General features: G+C 36.5%; 1 protein-coding gene and 1 pseudogene across 1 annotated transcript; one reads left to right on the forward strand and one right to left on the reverse strand.

Annotated features, from left to right (window-relative positions):
- Nucleotides 1-16,494: 16,494 nt before the first annotated feature.
- On the forward strand, nucleotides 16,495-18,322 carry LOC107949608 (11-beta-hydroxysteroid dehydrogenase A). Its single transcript, XM_016884327.2, has 6 exons — nucleotides 16,495-16,735; nucleotides 16,812-17,004; nucleotides 17,276-17,364; nucleotides 17,443-17,574; nucleotides 17,676-17,840; nucleotides 17,911-18,322. Exons 1-6 carry the CDS (start codon nucleotides 16,553-16,555, stop codon nucleotides 18,199-18,201), a joined length of 1,053 nt encoding a protein of 350 aa, XP_016739816.1. The 5' UTR covers nucleotides 16,495-16,552; the 3' UTR covers nucleotides 18,202-18,322.
- A 245-nt stretch (nucleotides 18,323-18,567) lies between these two features.
- On the reverse strand, nucleotides 18,568-21,274 carry LOC107949606 (60S ribosomal protein L7a-2-like; annotated as a pseudogene).
- Nucleotides 21,275-21,673: the final 399 nt, after the last annotated feature.

A 21,673-nucleotide genomic window follows, 5' to 3' on the forward strand; every position in this document is an offset into this window, starting at 1 on the left:
TGAGAAAGATTCCATTTGCTGTTTGTTTCACTTCCATTCCTAAGAAGTAGTTCATTCTGCCTAGATCAGACATCTCAAACATTTTTCATCATTTTCTTCTTGAAGTCATGCAGTATATTCTTGTCTCCTCCAGTTACTAACAAATCATCAACATAAAGTAACAAGATAAGCTGAGTTTCAGCTTGATTTTTCTTCACATACAATGTTGGTTCACTGGCACTTCTCTCGAATTCCAAACTGATCAGATAGGAGTCAATTCAAGCATACCAGGCTCGAGGGGCCTGCTTCAGGCCATACAAGGCCTTTTTCAGCTTGTACACCATATGTTCTTTGCCAGTGACTACAAACCCTTGAGGCTGCTCGATGTAGATCTCTTCTTCTAAGAAACCATTGAAAAATGCAGACTTCACATCTAGCTGATGAATGATCCACTGATTTTGAGCAGCTAAGGCAACTATCATTCTAACTGTGTCAAGCCTGGCTACTGGTGCAAAAGTCTCTAGGTAGTCCAGGCCATACCTCTGGCTGAAACCTTTGACAACAAGCCTGGCTTTTAGCTTGTTTAGACTGCCATCAGCATTTTGTTTTGCTCGATAGACCCATTTCACTCTAATGGTCTTCTTTCCAGTAGACTTATCAATCAATTCTCATGTCTGATTCTTCTGGATCATGTTGATTTCATCAACCATAGCCTGTTTCCAACCTTCATCTACCTCAGCCTCTTCAAAACTGATAGGTTCAGCTATAGCAACCTGTACTCTTTCATAGATTTCATCTAGGGACCTTGTGCCTCTCATAGGCACATCATCAATGTCTATTTCAGGACTAAGCTGCTCAAGTTCAGCTTGATTAGGCACCAGGTCTTCTGAAATAGCTTCTGGTTCATTCTTCTCCCAATTCCAGCATGCCTTTTCATCAAAGATAACATCTCTGCTTACCTGGACTTTGCTTGTCAAGGGATCCAGTAGCCTATAGCCCTTCTTGATTGAGCTATAGCCTACTAGGATACTTGGTTGAGCCCTTTTTGAAAGCTTGTCCCTCTTTACTGCTAGTATTTGTGCATAGCACAGACAACCAAACACTTTTAAGTGTTCTAAGGAAGGCTTGAATCCAAACCAAGCCTCGAAAGGTGTCTTGTGAGCAAGGGCCTTAGTTGGAAGCCTATTCTGAAGGTAAACAACAGTGTTTACTACCTTAGCCCACATGGTATTGGGCAGTTTCTTCTCAAACAGTAGGCATCTGGCCATATCCATCAGGCTTCTATTCTTCCTTTCAGATACCCTATTTTGCTGAGGTGTGTACACATTTGTTAGCTGATGTTTGATGCCAGCATCACTATAAATGGTTTGGAACTGAGCTTAAGTGTACTCAGTCCCATCTTCTGACCTTATCGATTTCAGCTTGTAGCCTATTTCTGTCTCAACAGCAATTTTAAACTTCACAAACACTTAAGCTACCTCAGACTTGTGTTTCAAGAAGAAAATCCAGCAAAACCTTGTAAAATCATCAATGAAGAGGATGAAATACCTGTTTTTGCTAAGTGATTCAGTCCTCATAGGTCCACATACATCAGAGTGCACCAATTGCAATCTTTCAGTGGCTCTCCATGCTGAGTTTGTAGAAAATGGAAATCTTGCCTATTTTCCCATCTGGCAAACTTCACACACATCATCATGCTCCACTGAGTTGGTGAAGTTCTCAGCCAAGCCCTCTCTGGCCATTCGAGCCATCGATCTGAAGTTGGCATGTCCAAGCCTTTGATGCCAGAGCTTGGAATCATCTGTAGAGGCTGTGTATGCTGACTTTGAGTTATTTGGCCAATGAACCTTAAAGCATTTGTCAGTCATTGTGACTGTCATAAGGCTTGATCCACTTAGATCAGCAATCTGGCACTGTTTTTCCTTGAACACAACTAAATATCCTCTCTCGAGCAATTGAGCTATGCTGAGAATTTTTCTATCAATCTCAGGCACCAATAGCACATTCGAGATGACTTTGTTGCCTGTAGGAGTGCATATCAGCACATCTCCTTTTCCTTCAGCCTTTATAAACTGACCATTTCCAACCTTAACCTTGGTTTTGTAGCTTCTGTCCAAGGTTTTAAACAAAGATGCATCTGGTGACATGTGGTTAGTGCAGCCACTGTCCAATAGCCAGCCTTTAGAGCATTTTTTCTCAGCAGCTAAGCAAGACACAGCAAAGACCTGCTCCTCTTGGTCACTACTGTCTTCAGCCACTCGAGCTTCAGCCTTTGGTTGTTGAAATTGGCTCTGCCTTGGTTTGGTTTTGTTTGTACAAACCTTTTCAACATGGCCCTTCTTTTTGCAATACTGGCATATAGCATCTGGTCTGAACCAGCATTTGTCATCTGGATGACCTTGCCTCTTGCAATATCTGCAGGGTTGATCACTGCTTTTTACAACATCAAGCTTAGGCCTATTTTTCCAGGGCTTTTTGCCCCTAAAAGCATTGGTGCTCGAGGCTTCTCTGGCTCTGGCTTGAAATGCACCTTCCTGGTGGTCTTCAGCCCTACTAGCTCTTCTTTGTTCCTGAGCATAAAAGGTATTAATCAGCTCAGTCAAAGAGATGCTAGCAAGATCTCTTGAGTCCTCTAAGGAGGATATCTTTGCCTCATATCTCTCAGGCAAAGTGGAGAGAACTTTTTCCACAATTCTTGCATCATCAAAGTGCTCACCTAGGAGCCTTATGCTGTTAACCACTGCCATGATTCTATCTGCATACTGCTTCACTGTTTCTTCTTCCCTCATCTTCAGATTCTCAAAGTCCCTTCTCAAATTCAATAGTTGTTGTTGCCTTGTCCTCTTTGTGCCTTGAAACTCCTCTTTAAGCTTATCCCAGGCCTGTTTTGGAGTCTCACATGCCATAATTCTGGTGAAGATGACATCTGACACACAGTTTGGAATGTAGGACATGGCTTTATACCTTTTGGTCCTCTCATCAGCATGTTGTCTGATCTAAGCTACTGTGGGATTGTTCCTTAGTGCTGTTGGCTCAGTATCTGCGTTGACAACTTCCCACAGATCAAAGGCCTGCAGGTAAGTCTTCATTTTTACTAGCCATATGTGAAAGCCTTATCTATTGAAGACTGGTGGGGCTGCTGGTGAAAATCCTGAAGAAGCCATTCTGATTTCTTGGTTTGATACAACAGGTCCACTAAGACAAAGGCTCTAGATACCAATTATTGGTGTTAGAGGCAGTAGCAAACTACTTCAGTCTTACTTGGACAGCAAGCCTCGAGGCTTGGAGAAGAAACAAACGAGAAAGAAAATAGAAAAGAAGCTTGCAAGTGGAAAAACAGAAAAGAAAGGAGAGAATTTGAATGAAAAACAAGCTGAAATCTTTCATTAACATCAAAAAGCATTAAGCCATTACAAATATACTGGTCAACTTTACAAAACAAGTAAGCTAACACCTAATCAATTACCTAACACTACTAATTTGCATTGAAACTTACAAGATTAACTTGCATGAGTAGCTTTGCTGATTTTTCAGTCAATCAACATCAAATTTACATCAAAACATTTACCTACTAAGTTCAAAATGAACTAGATTACAAAAGGATTAAAAATAACTAAAAATAGCAAATAAGTCAGCAACTTTAAGCTTCAGCTGATGTACACCATGGCTCGACTGCCTGCTGCCCTTTTTCTTGCATAGCCACCTTTGCATGGGAACTAACTTTAACAACAGGCTCCCGTGGCCACTAGATCAAATGGAGGAGTGAAAGCGGAATCACAACTAACAACTATCCAAGTATGTGATTTTTTACTTCCTATTCACCTCATTTATTTGACCTATTTCCTCTTTAACATGATTAGAAAAGAAAAGAAAAAAGTAGAAAAATACAGCAGCATGTGACTTAGATATAAATAAGAAAAACGCTTTAAAATTAGCTTCAGCATCTAAACTCCTTCCTCAAATGTAAGCCGTAAGATATATGGATTGAGAAAAAATAACGATAACGTAAACTATTCCAAACTAGGATATTTCTTGCTTTTCCAGCAAGATTTAACAGGCTAATACAAGAGTAATTAATGGTCCAAAATAATACAGAAGCTTAATAGCCATATAAGTATTGAAGAACTGAAAAAATGGATAAAGACATTCAAAGGTTCAAAGGGATACTGCCTCCCTACAGCTTCAAGTTCCTTCCCACACCTCTCATTCAAACTTTTAAACATTGTAACAAATAGTCGGTCTGTTGAACTTTGGCCTGCAATGCAATAGCAGAGAATTTTTTTTAAGCTCAACCAATGCAGCAGTTCTGTTTTGTTCAACTTGTAACTAGCTTAGTTCATTTTGTAATTAGTCTATTTGAAACACCAAGACTAGTTTGCTGGTTGATGTGATGTTTAGGTGATGATGTTGGCTGATAAGTCAGCTTCACTGCAAGATAAGTTATGTAATTTACAATTTAATTAGTGGGAGTATTTATACATTAAGTAACTACTTTGTAACTCATATATTTGGCTTAATGAAATCAGTTATGTAGATCAGTTTTTGATCAATTTTTGCATCTGTTTTCTTTGCTTCATTTCTTTCTTACTTTGGCTGATATCCTTAACAAATCCTATTGAGAGCTTGTCACCTTTGAGGGCCTCTATTGTTGATTGTTTGCTTTTGTTGAGTGTTTTGAAAAAGAAGAAACTGAAGCTGTTTTTGCTGCTGTAACATGAGTTTTTCACCACCACCATCAACTATCTTTGCTGGTGAAAATTACCACATATGGGTAGTGAAAATGAAGATTTACCTGCAAACTCACAACCTATGGAATGTGGTGAAAACTGACACAGAACCACCTCCATTGAGAGTCAACCCCACCATAGCACAAATCAGACAACACAGTGAATATTGTGCTAAGAAACACAAAACAATGTCATGTTTGTAAAGTGGAGTTTCTGATGTGATCTTCACTTGGATAATGGCCTATAACACTCCAAAACAGACCTGAGATAGGCTGAAGGAAGAGTTTTTAGGGTCTGATAAAACCAGGCAACAGCAGTTAATCAACTTGATAAGAGGCTCTGAAAATTTAAAAATGAGAGAGTCTGAAACAATTAAGCAGTACTCTGATAGAATAATGGCCATAGTCAACAACATCAGGCTCCTTAGAGATGATTTCAGTGACAAGAGAATTGTTGAGAAGTTAATTATAACCCTTCCTAAAAAATATGAGTTAATGATCTCTTCATTGGAAGACTCAAGAGATTTATCAACTATTTCACTGTCAAAGTTGATAAATGCTCTTTATGCACAAGAGCAGAGGAGGGCCAACAGGCTGGAGGGGTATCCTGAAAGAGCCTTCCAAGCAAGAAGCAAAGAAAGCTCAGGCTCGACCTACAAAGAAAAGAAATTTTGGCTTGATAAAAGGGAGAAACCAAATAGGGTTGCTGGAAAGAAAAGGTTCTCACCATGCATTCACTACAAGAAGTCCACACACTTGGAGAGGTATTACTGGTACAGACCTGACATCCAGTGTAGAAGCTGCAAGTAATTTGGTCACATGGAAAAGGTCTGCAAAAACAAAGGAAAGGCACAACCTCAGCAGCAAAATCAAGCTCAAGCTGTTGAGGACATTCAAGCTCAGGAGGAGCATGTTTTCACTGCATCCTATTTTTCAACCTCAAGTAAGGTCAGAAGGGACTGGTTGATAAACAGTGGTTGTACTCATCATATGGCACCTGATGAAGGGTCATTTAGAGAACTTGACAGTAGTTTTGTCTCCAAATTCAGAATAGGGAATGGAAACTTCATTAAGGCTAGAGGCAGAGGCAATGTTGTAATCAGTGCTCACTCAGGTAACAAGATAATTTCAGATGTCATCTTTGTACCTGATATAGACTAAAATATGCTTAGTGTAGGTCAGTTAATAGAGAAGGGTTATTCTCTTATTTTTAAGAATAAATCTTGTGTGATTTAGGACTCACTTGGTCAAGAACTAGTGACAGTAGCTATGACTGAGAGATGTTTTATGTTGGATATAAATCAGTTAGAAAGGAAGGCTTATGTTAGTCTGGCTGATGAATCATGTTTGTGGCACAAAAGGTTAGGCCATATTAACTATAGGTCACTTGGTTTGCTGCACAAGTTGGATCAAGTTGAAGATATGTCCAGGGTTGAAGTAAAGATAGAGTTTGTGAGGTTTTTTCAGCTTAGGAAGCAAGTGAGATTACCATTTCTAGTCAACAAAGCATGGAGAGCTCAAGACTAGCTTTAATTGTTCTATACTGACATTTGTGGACCAATGAAGACCTCTTCTCTAAGTGACAGTAGGTACTTTGTGCTGTTTATAGATGATTGCACAAGGTTCTGCTAGGTGAATTTTCTGAAACAAAAATCAGAAATGCCTGAAGTATTTAGCAAGTTCAAAGCCTTAGCTGAGAATCAAGCAAGTTGCAAGCTCAAGACATTGAGATCAGACAATAGCACTAAGTATTTGTCAAAAAGGTTTCAAAAGCTATGTGAGCAAGCTACAATTCAACATCAACTGAGAACAATCTATACACCTCAGCAGAATGGTGTCTGTGAAAGGAAGAATCAAATAATACTTGACATGGCTAGATGCCTACTATTTGAAAGCAAATTGCCAAGCAATTTTTGGGCTGAGGCTGTGAACACCTCAATGTACTTACTCAACAGACTCCTTTTGAAGCATGGTTTGGACACAAGCCAATTGTTTTTCATCTAAAAGTGTTTGGTTGTATCTGTTATACACTTGTTCTAGTTGAGAAGAGAACCAAACTAGAAAGAAAGTTTGTGTCAGGGATCTTTGTTGATTATAGCAGCACAAAGAAGGGGTACAGGGTCTTTGATCCCACCACCAAAAGGGTTTTGGCAAGTAGGGATGTAAAGTTTGATTATGGCAGTGTATGGAATTGGAATGGTGCAGATGTAAGCTTGAATGAGTAAGATCAACAAGACAGTGATTTGTAGCTTGTTGAAGAAGAAGCATAAATTGATGATGGATTCGATGATGTACTTGTGATAAGTACAAGAACCATCACTGATATCTATCAAAGATGTGATGTGGCTATACTGGAGCCTTCAAGATTTGATGAAGCTACTAAAAAATATTGTTGGAGAAGGACAGTGCAAGTAGAAATGAAAATGATACATAAGAATGACACATAGGAGCTGGTTGATAAGTCAGTCCAAAAAAGAATCATTGGTATGAAGTGGGTGTTTAGGGTCAAGTACAATGCTGATGGGTCTTTGAACAAGCAAAAGCAAGACTTGTAGTGAAGGGATACAACCAACAGTATGGTATTGACTTCTCAGAGACCTTTACACCAGTTACAAGGTTAAATACTATAAGGCTTTTGTTTGCCTTGGTTGCTTAAAAGCAATGGAGAGTGCACCAATTGGATGTCAACTCTGCTTTTCTAAATGGTTTTCTTAAGGAAGAAATCTTCATTGAACAACCAGATGGGTTCAAGGTTTCTGGTGAACCAATTAGATGTCAAGTCTGCTTTATATTTAGTAAGAAAACACATTTACTGTGGATAATGATACATACAATATATTTATCTTAATTGTCGTTTTCATTCATTCCATAGTATCCTTTTTTACATGCAATTCGTTTCGAGTTATATCGAGCTAGTGGAATGATCGATTAGACATATATAATTAGAATTAGAGCTCAAACAATTTGTAATTAAGTTTCAACTATTCGTCTATTAGTTACAACATTATTTAATCATAGGACATTCCATTAAAGTACCATGATTGAACTGTCCCATATTATAAACCGATACATGTACAGATAGGGTGAAATTTATTAAATTTCATTCACTGAATGTGCCAATTTTCAAGTTTGAAAAATCAGTCAACTTGTGACAACTTTTTGGATGGGATCCAGGCATTTTTGGGTTGAAATATCTCATAGTGTTTGAATATCTATCGCTTAGCTTCAAAACACACTTTGAATCACTCGATTTCAAGTTCGGGAGCTCAAGTTATTAGCATTTATGAAAACTACGCCAGTAAAATTTTTGGATGGGATTATTACAAAAATTATGAGTTTTGGACTTTTAATTCGAGTTTAAATCATATTGAGTTTGATTTTTAGTCTTAATTTTTATTACATATGAGCCCTATATTGTATTTATTAGATATTATTATTTTTTCCGAATTGTGGATATAGTTTTAAATATTTTAAGTTATTTAGGAGTTTTATGTTTCTTAGTCAAACAATAAAGTCTAGTTTAAAACTATTTCTTGTTTAGATTAATTAGAGTTTGGACCTATTCATTATTTATTAAGGACACAATTGTTTTCATTAATAAAGTTTTAACTCTAGGAGTTAGTTTCTTTGTGCAAGATTTCTTTCTTGTGATTTTTAGAAGTAGTTTTCTTCTCAATTTTTTTCAAAGAGTCGTGTGAATTCATTCTTTATCCTTTAATTTGTCAATGATTATTTCTTGAAGGGTTGATTAGAGTCATTAATTGAGTTTGGTGGGGTTTATATCTCAAAAGGTTCAATTGGACAGTTATCCATCTATCCATCATATCCATCGATTTATTCGATCCATTTTCCACTTTTAAATTTTGTTTATTTATTTTTTATTTTGAATATTTATTCTTTATTCTTAAATTTTTTATTTTTGTTATTTTTGTTTTCGTTGTTTTCCTAAATTTATTTGGTGTCTTCTTTTTAGGTCAAATCCAAATCTTTCTTTTTTGAGTTGAATAGCTTGAATATGATTTTCTTCCGCTCTATTCTTATTATATACCATTATGAAAATAACTTAATAATTGTTTGTCTAGTGACATTGTCTTAACTGTGTTACCCTCATAAGAATCCTTAATTTTTTTTGGTTAAATCCGTTCATCTAATTTGATCCTATTTTATCTCATGGTAATCATTACATTCATTAATGAAAAATTCAATTACTAACAAATAGTAATTAAATCATTTGTTTTAGAGAAATGACCCACGGTCACATTACTTTTCCATTTTTCATGTAATGCCGTTGAGAGATATCATTTACCTTTTATTTGGCTATAAATTCTAGTATTGTAAATGAAGTTATGTCATATAGAAATAATATACTCAACATACTAGCTTTCAGCTCTTTAGTTATTTGAACTCAAGCTTTTAATACATTAAAGTATACAATTCACGCACATAGTCAGTTGGTTACTCAAGATTGTGGTAAGTTACACTATGAACTTTACAAGTGAATTAATCATAAATAAACCTAGGATTAATTCAACTTGAGTCTTATATGACGTATTATTAATCCAAATAATTACATTTATTTCTCTATTTTTTGGGAGTTAAATGCTTTGATACCTAAGATAAGGTATCTCCCTTATTGGGTTGATAGATTTAATATTAGTTTTTTAATCAGTTTGCTCAAATTCAATTCATTACACTATGAACCTTTTAGATTACCTATTAAGAAAGGTTGTCTTCTTGCATTACGATTTGATCACATAATGAAACTTAGTATTAATTAAACATTGAGTAATCAATGAGCCAACATTTGTTTATATTTTGCTTTGCATGCAAAAAAAACGTTGAGAACTAATACAAACAATATTAATATGAATAATAAAATTTTATTTAAACCAATTTATGAAAATTTTACATGTACAAATAATGAATAAACTACACAGATTCTCTTTCCTATTTAATCATTAGTTTCACCAAAAGGTCCTTACTGTCACAAGGTCACACCAAATGAGACACAAAAATATCATCAACACCAAGAATGTTAAGAACTTTCAACATCTTTTTTAGGGTCGCACTATTAAAACTAAACTAGTTGAAGTAAAACCTCCAAAAATTATTAAGAGTACAAGTCTTTACGAATGTAACTCTCTCACCCCTAAAGAAAATGTATTAATCTTGGGTGAATAATCAATGAGGAGTAACAAGCCTCCCTATAGGAAAAGGAAAATATCCCAATTTGTTTCTTATTAAGACATTTTTTGGGGAAAACACATGGCATTGATAAGAAAGTGATACACCTTTCGCTCCCAGACTAAAATTTGTCCACTTTAAGAGAACCCTTAAAGTTAAGGGTGAACTAATCACTAAAGTTGGTAGCAGAAGGCACCTATCAAAGTTTCCTGCAATTTAAGTACAACGCTAGCAGAGGTAATATGTCTCTGATAACAACCCAAGAGCAATATGGTACAGTCAAAGTATCCTCACAAACTAATGATAAAATGGCAAATAACAACCTACCTCAAGCAAATGTAAGAGAAGATAAAAGCCTTCCTTATCGACTTTAATCTATGTTGAAATTTGGCTTACAATGCAACAGCAGAGAAGCATTGAAGTTCAACTAGTATAGCAACAACACTTGTTCATATGTAACTAGCTTTAGTTCTTTTGTAATTTGTATTTAAAGTTAGTAAGATTAGTTGCTGATTTGAAAGATGTTCAAATGTGATGTAATAGCTGATAAGTCAATTTTATTTTGTGTGTAATTTAAGTTATGTTAGTCAAGCAATTAGTGGGAGCAATTATGCATTAGGAAACTTTCATGTAGCATATATGTTTTTTTTATCTTAATGAAAATTAATATGAAATCAGTTTTTCATGTTTCAATTTTTGTTCAATTCTCTTTGCATCCGTTTATTTACTTCTTTTCTCTTTTGTTTTTCTGTCAAAACACCAACAAATGGTATACAGAGCCTGTCATCTTTGAGGGCCTTTATTGTTGGTAGCTGTTTTTGTGAGAAACCTTGAAGAAAAAGAAACTGAAGTTGTTGTTTTTATTGTTGCTGCAAAATGAGTTTTATACCACCACCACCATCTGTCTTTGCTGGTAAAAACTACCACATTTAGGTAGTGAAGATGAAGACTTACCTACAAGCACATGACTTGTGGAATGTGGTTGAGAATTACATAGAACCAGCTCCATTGAGGGCCAATCCCACTATTGCACAAATTAGACAACATAGTGAAGAGTGTGTTAAGAAGCATAAAGTAATGTCATGCTTATAAAATAGAGTGTCTGATGTGATTTTCACTCGAATAATGGCCTGTAACACTCCAAAGCAAACCTGAAAGAAGCTGAAGGAAGAGTTTCTAGGGTTAGACAAAACCAGACAATAGCAGTTGATCAACCTTAGGAGGGACTTTGAGAACTTGAAGATGAGAGAGTCTAAAATAATTAAGCAGTACTCTGATAGAATGACCACATTCAACAACATCAAGCTCATTGGAGATGATTTCAGTGAGAGCGGAATTGTTGAGAAGGTCATTACAACCCTTCCTGAAAAATTTGAAGCAAAAATCTCCTCATTGGAGGACTCAAGAGACTTATCAACCATTTCACTGTCTGAATGGATAAATACTCTGTATGCACTAGAGAAAAGAAAGGCCAGTAGGCTGGAGGAGCATCCTGAAGGAGCTTTCCAAGCAAAAACCAAAAAAAGCTTAGGTTCGAGCTACGAAGGAAAGAACCCATGGCTTGACAAAAGGGAGAAACCAAAGAGGGATGCAGGGAAGAAAAAATTTACACCAAGCATTCACTACAAAAAGTCCACACACTTGGAGAGGAACTACTAGTACAAGCCTGATATTCAGTGTAAGAGCTTCAAGCAGTTTGGTCACATTGAAAAAGTTTGCAAGAACAAAGAATGGTACAAACTTAGTAGCAAAATCAAGTTCTGGCTGCTGAGGATATTTAAGCTCAAGAGGAGCATGTTTTCACTGCATCTTGTTTTGTAACTTCAACCAAAGTCAGAAGGGACTAGTTAGTAGACAATGGTTGCACTCGTCATATGACATCTGATGAAGAGTTATTTAAATATCTTGACAGAAGCTTTGCTTCCAAAGTCAGGATTGGAAATCGAAACCTTATTGAGGCCAGAGACAGAGGCAATGTTTTAATCAGCACACATTCAGGTAATAAAACAATCTCAGATGTCTTTTTTGTACCTGATATAGACCAAAATCTGCTTAGTATTGGTCAGTTAATAGAAAATGGTTATTCACTTGTTTTCAAGAATAACTCTAGTGTTATTGAGGACTCACTTGGTCAAGAACTAGTCACAGTAGCCATGACTAAGAGATACTTTATGCTGGATATGAACCAGATGGAAATGAAAACTTATACTAGTCTTGCTGATAAAGCTAGTTTATGGCACAAAAGGTTAGACTATGTTAATTATAGATCACTTGGTTTGCTGCACAAATTCAATCTAGTTGAAGACATGTCCAAGGTTGAAGTCAAAGACAGAGTTTATGAAATTTGTCAGCTTGGGAAGCAAGTGAGGCTGCCTTTTCTAGTTAACAAGGCATGGAGAGCTCAAGAAAAGCTTCAATTGGTCCATACTGACATTTGTGGACCAATGAAGACCTATTCTTTGAATGACAACAGATACTTTGTGCTGTTCATAGATGATTATACAAGGTTCTGTTGGGTAAATTTTCTGAAACAAAAGTCAAAAGTACCTGAAGTATTCAACAAGTTCAAAACATTAGCTGAGAATCAATCAGGTTGCAAGCTTAAGGTCTTGAGATCAAACAATGACATTGAGTATCTATCAGAGAGGTTTCAAAAGCTGTGTGAGTAGGCCGGAATTCAACATCTGCTGACAACCATCTATACTCCTCAGCAAAATAGAGTTTGTGAAAGAAAGAATCGAACAATATTTGACATGGCTAAATGCCTACTGTTTGAAAGCAAATTACTAAGCAAATTTTGGGCTGAGGCTGTGAATACCTCAATGTACCTGCTTAACAGATTACCAACCAATGTTGTCAAAGAAAAAACTCCTTTTGAAGCTTAGTTTGGACTTAAGCCAACAGTTTCACATCTAAAGTTGTTTGGTTATGTCTGTTATACACTTATTCCAGCTAAGAAGAGAACCAAACTGGAAAAAAGATCTGTGCCAGGGATCTTTGTTGGTTACAGCAACACAAAGAAAGGTTATAGGGCCTTTGATCCTTTCACAAAAGAGATCATGATCAGCAAGGATGTGAAATTGGATGAGGAAAATGTATGAAAATGGGAATGGTACAAATGCAAGCTTGTGTGAACAAGGTCAACAATACAGTAATCTGCAACTAGCTAAAGAAGAAGAGCCAATTAGTGATGAATTTGATGATGTACCTGTGAGAGGCATAAGAACCATCACTAACATCTATCAAAGATGTGATGTGGCAATACTAGAGCCTTCAAGTTTTGATGAGGCTGCTAAAGAAAAGTGTTGGAAAAGAGCTATGGAAGCTGAAATGGAGATGATACACAAGAACAATACTTGGGAACTGATTGACAGGCCAGGCCAGAAGAGGGTTATTGGTGTGAAGTGGGTGTTTAGGGTAGTACAATGCTGATGGGTCTCTAAACAAACACAAGGCAAGACTTGTGGTGAAGGGATACAACCAACAGTATGGCATTGACTTCATAGAAACCTTTGCTCCTATTGCAAAGTTAGATATGATAAGGCTTTTGTTTGCCTTAGTTGCTCAAAAGAAATGGAGAGTGCATCAATTGGATGTAAGTCTGCTTTTCTGAATGGCTTCCTCAAGGAAGAAATCTTCATTGAAAAACCAAATGGGCTCAAGGTTCCTGATGAAGAGGATAATGCCTACAAGCTAAAAAAGGTCTTGTATGGTCTAAAGTAGGCACCAAGGGCCTGGTAGGGCAGAGTTGATACATATCTGTCTAGGCTCGAGTTTGAGAAGAGTATCAGTGAGCCTACTCTCTATGTGAAGAAATCAGAGAACGAAACCCTACTGATTGTGTCACTTTATGTAGATGATTTGTTGGTAACTGGAAGCAATGGGAAGCTGATTGAAGAGTTTAAAATTTAGATGCAAGATGTTTTTGAAATGACTGACTTGGAGGAAATGACTTATTTTATTGGCATGGAAGTGAATCAATCTGATCATGCTATCTTCATAAGTCAGCAGGCCTTTGCCTTAAAGATCTTAAACAAATTTTGCATGTCAAACTACAAAATTGTTAGCACACCAGTGGCTCAAGGTGAAAAATTAACCAACAATGGCAACCATGAAAGAGTTGATGAGAAAGAATATAGAAGCCTTGTAGGTTGTCTGCTCTATTTGACAGCTACAAGGCCTGATATCATGTTTGCTGTTAGTCTTCTGTTTAGATTCATGCATTGTTGCGATGTTTTTCATTTTAAGGTAGCCAAAAGAGTTCTTAGATATGTGAAAGGGACTTTGGATTATAGAGGGAAATTTGAGAAAGCAAAAGAACTCAAGTTGATAGGGTATTCTGATAGTGATTGGGTAGGATCCATTGATGACATGAATAGCACATCTGGCTATTTCTTCACTCTTGGCTCAGGGGTTTTTTGTTGGAGTTCAAAGAAACAACAAACCATTGCTCAATCAACAGCAGAAGCAGAGTACATTGCAACTGTTGCAGCTGTTAATCAAGCCATTTGTCTTAGGAAGCTCTTATGTGATTTGAATGAAGATCAAGTTGAAGTTACTGAGGTTAGAGTTGACAATCAATCAGCTGTTACCATGGCAAAAAAATCCAGTATTTCATGGCAAAATCAAGCATTTTAAGATTAAATTTCATTTTGTTAGAGAGGCTAAACAATCAAAGGAAGTTAATCTGATTCATTGCAGCTCAGAAAACCAGCTTGATGATATTCTAACTAAGTCTCTCGGTGCTACAAGATTTGAGAAGTATTGATGTTTGTTGTATACAGTCCAAGGAGGAGTGTTGAACTTTGGCCTGCAATGCAACAGCAGAGAAGCATTGAAGCTCAACCAGTACAACAGCAACATTTTGTTCATATGTAGCTAGCTTTAGTTCTTTTGTAATTTGTATTTAAAGTTAGTAAGATTAGTTGCTGATTTAAATGATGTTCAAATGTGATGTAATAGCTGATAAGTCATCTTTATTTTGTGTGTAATTTAAGCTATGTTAGTCAAGCAATTAGTAGGAGCAGTTATGCATTAGCTAGGAACCTGTCATGTAGCATATATGTTTTTTTATCTTAATGAAAGTTAATATAAAATCAGTTTTTCAGGTTTCAATTTTTGTTCAATTCTCTTTTCATCCGTTTCTTTGCTTCTTTTCTCCTTTGTTTTTCTGTCAAAACACCAACAATCTCTAATGAAAAGCTATAAAGTCATATCTATAGTCATATGGTTTCAAACACCACAATTCCAGCATGGCTGTTATTTCCTCCGCGGTGGTGATCTATAACAATTCTTCACCCTCTACTGATACACGGAATGCCATCGATATACGGTTCAACGATGGGATGGCAACTCGTACCGTTGATAACTCTCTTCACGTCTACAAAACCAATTCATCCCAGTAACTAAGAATATCCCTCGCTAGGTTCATCAATCCCTATACCAAATCCTTGGAAACTCGATTAATCAAGGAACAGCTGGGGAAACGATGGTGAGAAGAACAAGTGAAACGATGGCGATTAATTAGCGTACCTTCAGAATGTCATGTATGCAAGCAGCACAACGAAACAGTGGAACATTTATTCAAATAATGTAATTTCACCAGAACAGTGGGGTTTGGATGCCATTTGTCTCTCCAAATGGATGCATTACATTACACGACGCTCCTTCAAAATCTACAACATTGGTCAGATACAGTTGATAATAAAAGTGACCAAGGATAGGAATTCTTCACTTACCTTCTTGTCGGTTTTTAGACCATTTGGAAAGTTCAAAATGAAAAGGTATTTAACAACACCGAGTTAATAAACTCTCGGTAACCATTCTTAATGCGTTCCACGGTAACAAAATCCACTCTCTTCGTCCTGCTTGTGATCCACAGCTGAACAATGCAACTCACACTACTCAAGAGGTGTCATCTTATGGATGGGAATTCTCCATTGTCAATCGGACCACAGGGTACTATTGTGTGGTTGTGTTGGGTACTGCTAGCAAAGGGAATCAGATAATACTGTTGCATACTATGGACTGTAACTCTAAAACTCCATAGTTGGCTACTATTCCTAAAAGTATTACTATGTAGCATCGTGGGAGTTGAAGGACAAATTATAGAAATGGATTAACATCCTCATGTACAAGGTGCCTATCAATTGGAAGCTCAAGCCCATTGTCCAAGATATCCGTCACCTACTACAGAAAATGAACGTTCAATACCGAGCGGTTCTTGACTCATGTCAAACGACAAGTTGATTGTATGGCGAGAGCTGCTGATAGGTATAGAATACATTAATGTTCTTGGCCTTAGTTGTAATGCGTTATTATGTTGTACTGTTTGCAATGGTATAAAAAAATATTATAGATTATATACCCGGATTCCATGTATCTACGTATCAGAATTACGTAATAATCCAAAAGAGGTGAACCATCATAGCTTTGCAACATCTGCCAAGTCATAAGGCAAAAGGTGGCATGGCAATCACCTAGCAAGCTAAACAAAGGAATCAGATGACAAATGTAAAATACATAATGTACGTGTCAACCTCTTGCCATGCAACCTTTGCATGCTTAATTTGGCAGCCTCACACTTGATTTTGGTTTTTATATCAAATCTTTTACATTTATTTCATCCAATTCTCCATTCTCTCTAGATTTTTAGACCAAACCATGGATCTTATTCACAAGTTCCTCAACCTCGTAGCTCCTTCATTCACCTTCTTTTCATTTGTCTTTTTATTACCACCCATTTATTTCTTCAACTTCTTCCTTTCCATCTTACGCTCCGTTTTCAGTGAGAATCTTGCTGGGAAAGTCGTCGTCATCACAGGCGCTTCTTCCGGTATAGGAGAGGTAATTAACTTTACATCACCAGTTCTTAATTTTCACGAGACGAAAACCTAAAAACAAAAATGTTGTGTGTGTGCAGCATTTGGCATACGAATATGGTAGAAGAGGAGCAAGGTTAGCTCTGACAGCAAGAAGAGAGAAATCACTGCAAGAAATTGCTGATAGAGCTCGTGATTTGGGATCTCCCGATGTTATTGTAATTCGTGCTGATGTTTCTAAAGTTGATGACTGCAGACGACTTGTTGAGGAAACCGTGAATCATTTCGGAAGATGTAAGTCTATAACTTATGTATGTGCATGTATAAATAACAACGGACAGTGGCGGAGCCGGAGGGACTCCTAAAATTTAAAAGTTTCCATTTAAGCCATTTATAATTTATAAAATTTTAAATTAATAAAAGTAAAATTGGACTTTGAAAAAATAATAATAATAATTTGATTTACTTTACATTTTTACTATAGTTTGCCAAAAAAAAAAATTTGGCTCCGCGACTGACAACTGATACTGTTTGTTAATATGTCATGGTCTGGTTATGGATACAGTGGACCATCTGGTAAATAATGCTGGAATCAATACAGTCTGCATGTTTGAAGATGCACCTCCGGACATGTCTCTTTTCAGAGCTATAATGGTACATGATTTTCTAATTACCTATATCTAGATTCGGGTCAGTGTTTTTTTGTTTATGTTTCTAAAACTGTCACTGCAGGACACAAATTTCTGGGGTTCGGTTTATACAACCCGATTTGCAGTTCCACACCTTAAAAACAGCAAAGGCAAGATCGTTGTCATGTCTTCAGCAGCTTCATGGATGAATGATCCAAGAACAAGCGTCTACAATGTAATTTCAGCCACTTAATTTTGCTGCTTATTTTATATTATGATGATGATGATGATGAGTAGTAGTAGTTCATAATTCTTCGAGGCCTTAATTCATGTCAGGCAAGCAAAGCAGCATTGACAGCCTTTTTCGATACATTAAGGATTGAACTTGGATCCGAGGTTAAGATAACAATTGTAACACCTGGTTTTATCGAGTCTGAAATCACCCAAGGCAAATTCCTTCAAAGAGATGGTAACATGGAAGTTCAGCAAGACATGAGAGATGTAAGTAAACTAGTGTTACTTTGTGCTGTAAATTGTAATAATAAACCTGACCATTTCAAAAATTGAATAGGTACAAGTGAGTTCTATACCAGTAGGGTCAGCCAGTGGGTGCGCCCAGGCAATAGTGAACAGTGCAAGCAGAGGAGATCGGTACTTGACTCAGCCGTCATGGTTCAGGGTGACTTACCTATGGAAGCTGTTTTTCCCGGAACTGGTGGAATGGAGTTACAGATTATCCCATTTCTCGAGGCCAGGAGCCCCACACCAGCAAGCACCAAGCAAGAAGATATTGGATTTCACTGGTCTCAAGAATGTTGTTTATCCATCATCCATCCAATCACCTGAGATTAAGACTGACTAATTAATCTGCACCTACCCCAATCTGTTTCAGTACTCTAGTCATATGTTTGAAAGTTCTATCCATGTATGTATGTCAATATTGGAAAAGCTCTAATGATAAACTAGTGTTTGTGTTGTAACAATGAACTTTCAACTTTCTCGCTGGTTGAGCTTTAACTAATCCGAAACAAAATTAACATCATAATGGGGTTCTCATCAAAGATCAACTCCTGCTCTTTGCCATTAATTTTTACTGGTTTATAATTTAATATAAATAACTAACAAAAGAATGAAGTTTTTAAAAACTAAAAAAGCATATGTATTTTTTTATTTTTTATATAAAATGATAAAAACACCTCCAATGTTGGTACTCAATTAACATAATAAATAAACCTTAAGAAAAAGAGTTGCTTTTTAGTCAAGAGGACGAAACTGATTATATATATCATACACGACTATTTAAGTAAGATCGCTCAGCATAAATGATGGTTTGGGCACAAAATTACATCACAAACAGCAGCTACTCGGTGTTTTGAAAGTTAAACTAGAAAATATATAAGTAATCCTCGGGCAAAGGAGTAAAATTTGACTTGGTAACCAGAGGGAACCTCTGGAAGGGAACAATGGTTGGCTTAAGTCATCCTTTGTGCGGCTTCCTTCGCGAGAAGCTTCTCCTTTGCCTTGGATCTGGCTTGTGATTTCGAGCCCATGATACCACCTCCCCACTTCTTCCTGTACTCATCGTACTTGTCGTTGAAGTTGGCCTGTACCACATATGTTACTTATTATTCAGTATGTTGAAATCAATTTGAATAATATTCGAGGATATAATCTTACCTTGATTGCCTCGAGGATTTTGCTGAACTCCATCTTATCCTCGTTCTTAACCGTGGTCAAGCACAAGACAGATGCAGTTTTCTTGTGGACAATCTGTGGTTAGCACAAACACATAAGTTGCCTACTCGACAATTTGCAGAAAAGCACATAAGTCTGAAAGACAATTACCGATCCCAATCGTGCTTTCCCCTTGACAATGCAGTAGGGGACCTCCATCTTTCTGCACAAAGCAGGAAGCCAGACTACAAGCTCTATGGGATCCACATCGTGGGCGATGACAACCAATTGTTGCCTTGTTCTACATAGGTGATGGTAAAATTTATAAGAACTTCACAGTAAAAGAAAATGCAGGGTACCATACTAGCTGAACTGACGAATATAAAGAAACAAGAGGGCAACCTGTTCAATAAGGTAGGTAACATGGTTAAGTCCGTATTTCACAACAATTGGTTTCTTAGACTCAGGGGCTTTGCCTTTAGCCTCAGCCTGAGCCTTTTTCAGTAGACGTTCCTTCTTGGCTGCCTTGCCCTCCGGTCTGTACTTGAGAAGCAGCTTGAATAGACTCGTAGCTGAAATAAGACATAAAATAACAGAAAATCCTGATCATTATAAACAGGAAAAATTCTCCAGGAAGAGATGTGGCACATGATAAAACAGGGAATTAGGGGCTAAAAAATGAAGACTGAAGGATATACCGCAACATATGAGAACAAGCACAGCAGAATAAGCAAGCTTATGATAAAATAAATGGAGCATCCATTTGACAGGCTATGCATTTAATATTTTGAGTTGACAATAGATCTTAAATTATTTCCTTACTACCAGCTCCCGCAACCAATTACTATCTTCAACATTCACAGTTTCAATATTTCCATTTGTAATTATTTTTAAACTAGACTAATTTTCAGGAAAAATGTTATACATCTAAAAGAGTATACTCCAACAAAAGCTTACTCCATCAAAGTTTTATTACATACACCTATGTTATGTTAACAGTTAAAAAGAGAAAACAGAAACATGGGGAAATAGACGCGCTAATGGAAGCCATTATCTCTCCCAACGTAATATTTGACCAAAACAATAATATAATAAAAGGTACATTAAATTTCTGAATCTAACACACAAAGTAGAAACAAGTGAAAATTCTACCACATACCAAGGTTCTTGTCAAGAGTCTTGGTAAACTGGTTCAATGCTGGTGGGACCTTCAACCTCTGCTTAAGGATCCTCTTTTTCCTTTGAATGCGGACAACCTTAGGCCACTTTACAAATCGATGTAGATCCTTCTTCGGAGGTAGTGCCCCGCCAATACCAAACTGCTTTGGACGCTTCTCGAACAGTGGATTCACAACCTTCTCCTAATTTCCAAATCAAAAGAATAATCAGACAGTGAAACCATTGAACCACAATCTGGTTATTTTAAGAATTCAGATGATGCAAAAGTAGAGAAAACTACTTGTTTCTTCTTGGCCGGGGCAGCAACCTTTACACCTCTCTTTGGGGCCTGCATTTAACAGCATAAAATTAAAAAACAGAAAAATGAAACCTTTGAAACAAGTACATCAATTCAAAACTATCTTCAAACTTCAAACCATTGAACTTTCATCACTAACTCACAATGAAGTTCTTTACGCAATTGATGAATTTCACTAAGGGGAAAACCGATATCTAGGGACAATTTCCTGTAAAGGATTACAGTCCCAAAACTCAAACATTACTTCTTTTAGTTGAGCTAAGACTAATGCTAAGCTTTCAACTTAATCATTGCTAACGACACGCTACTAAATCATAAAAGTTGCCGTCATTAAATGTTTCATTTCTGATAAAATGATAGTTCTTTTTTCCTAGAAATCTATCAAAACCATCCGAAAACGAAGAATTCAGTAAAAAAAATATCAAGTTCTAATCTTCTAACTTGATTCCGTATAACATTAAATCTAGAGAACAACAGAATTAAAAACTCAGGGAACTGCATCTAAAGTGTTTACAGCCACAAATTGAAAAGAAATAATACTGAATAGATACATAAGGTGAGAGACAACAATTGAAATGTGGCTGTCGGATTTACCATTTCTGCAGTTCCTTAAGCTTGTTCCAAGCTTTTGTGGTTTAAGAAGAACGGCTAACGAAACCCTAAAAGAAGGAAGAAGGCGAAGGGAAACAAGTCGGTTTTTATACAAGAACAAGGCCTATGTTTGGGCTAGTTTGTAAAAACAACATGGGCCTAGCGGTGCTCAGACATCAAAGCCTATGGTCCCAAATGGTACAGCCCGATACAAAGATATGACACTTTATATTCCGATCATATTTATAGGTACTAGCTTCTAATATTACATACCTTTTAATTAATTTTTTAACATATCCAATAAAGTAATTTTCTTCAAAATAATAATTAATATTATTAATTAAGTAATAATTAACATGCTTAGAATTCTATTCAAATAATAATTTTATTTGGTATCAATAAAATTAGGACAACTATTTTATGTCAAAAAAATTTTAACTAATAATTGTAATTTAAATTATAATTATAGTTATCACAATTTTTTTTCTATATTTTATACTTAGTGTTGGGGATCAACATGTATAAACAACGAAATAGAAAAGGTAGAGAAGATCAAACACAAATTTTACGTTGAAAACTCCTCCAAAGAGGA

The sequence above is a fragment of the Gossypium hirsutum genome, chromosome D03 (assembly GCF_007990345.1).
Source record: "Gossypium hirsutum isolate 1008001.06 chromosome D03, Gossypium_hirsutum_v2.1, whole genome shotgun sequence".
Lineage (NCBI taxonomy): Eukaryota > Viridiplantae > Streptophyta > Magnoliopsida > Malvales > Malvaceae > Gossypium > Gossypium hirsutum.

Excerpts from the sequence above, each read along its gene's own strand:
- LOC107949608 (XM_016884327.2), top strand. The coding sequence starts at position 16,553 with ATGGATCTTATTCACAAGTTCCTCAACCTCGTAGCTCCTTCATTCACC. Across the intron at positions 17,365-17,442 it reads CTCTTTTCAGAGCTATAATG|GACACAAATTTCTGGGGTTC; the intron begins GTACATGATTTT and ends CTGTCACTGCAG. Across the intron at positions 17,841-17,910 it reads TTCAGCAAGACATGAGAGAT|GTACAAGTGAGTTCTATACC; the intron begins GTAAGTAAACTA and ends AAAATTGAATAG.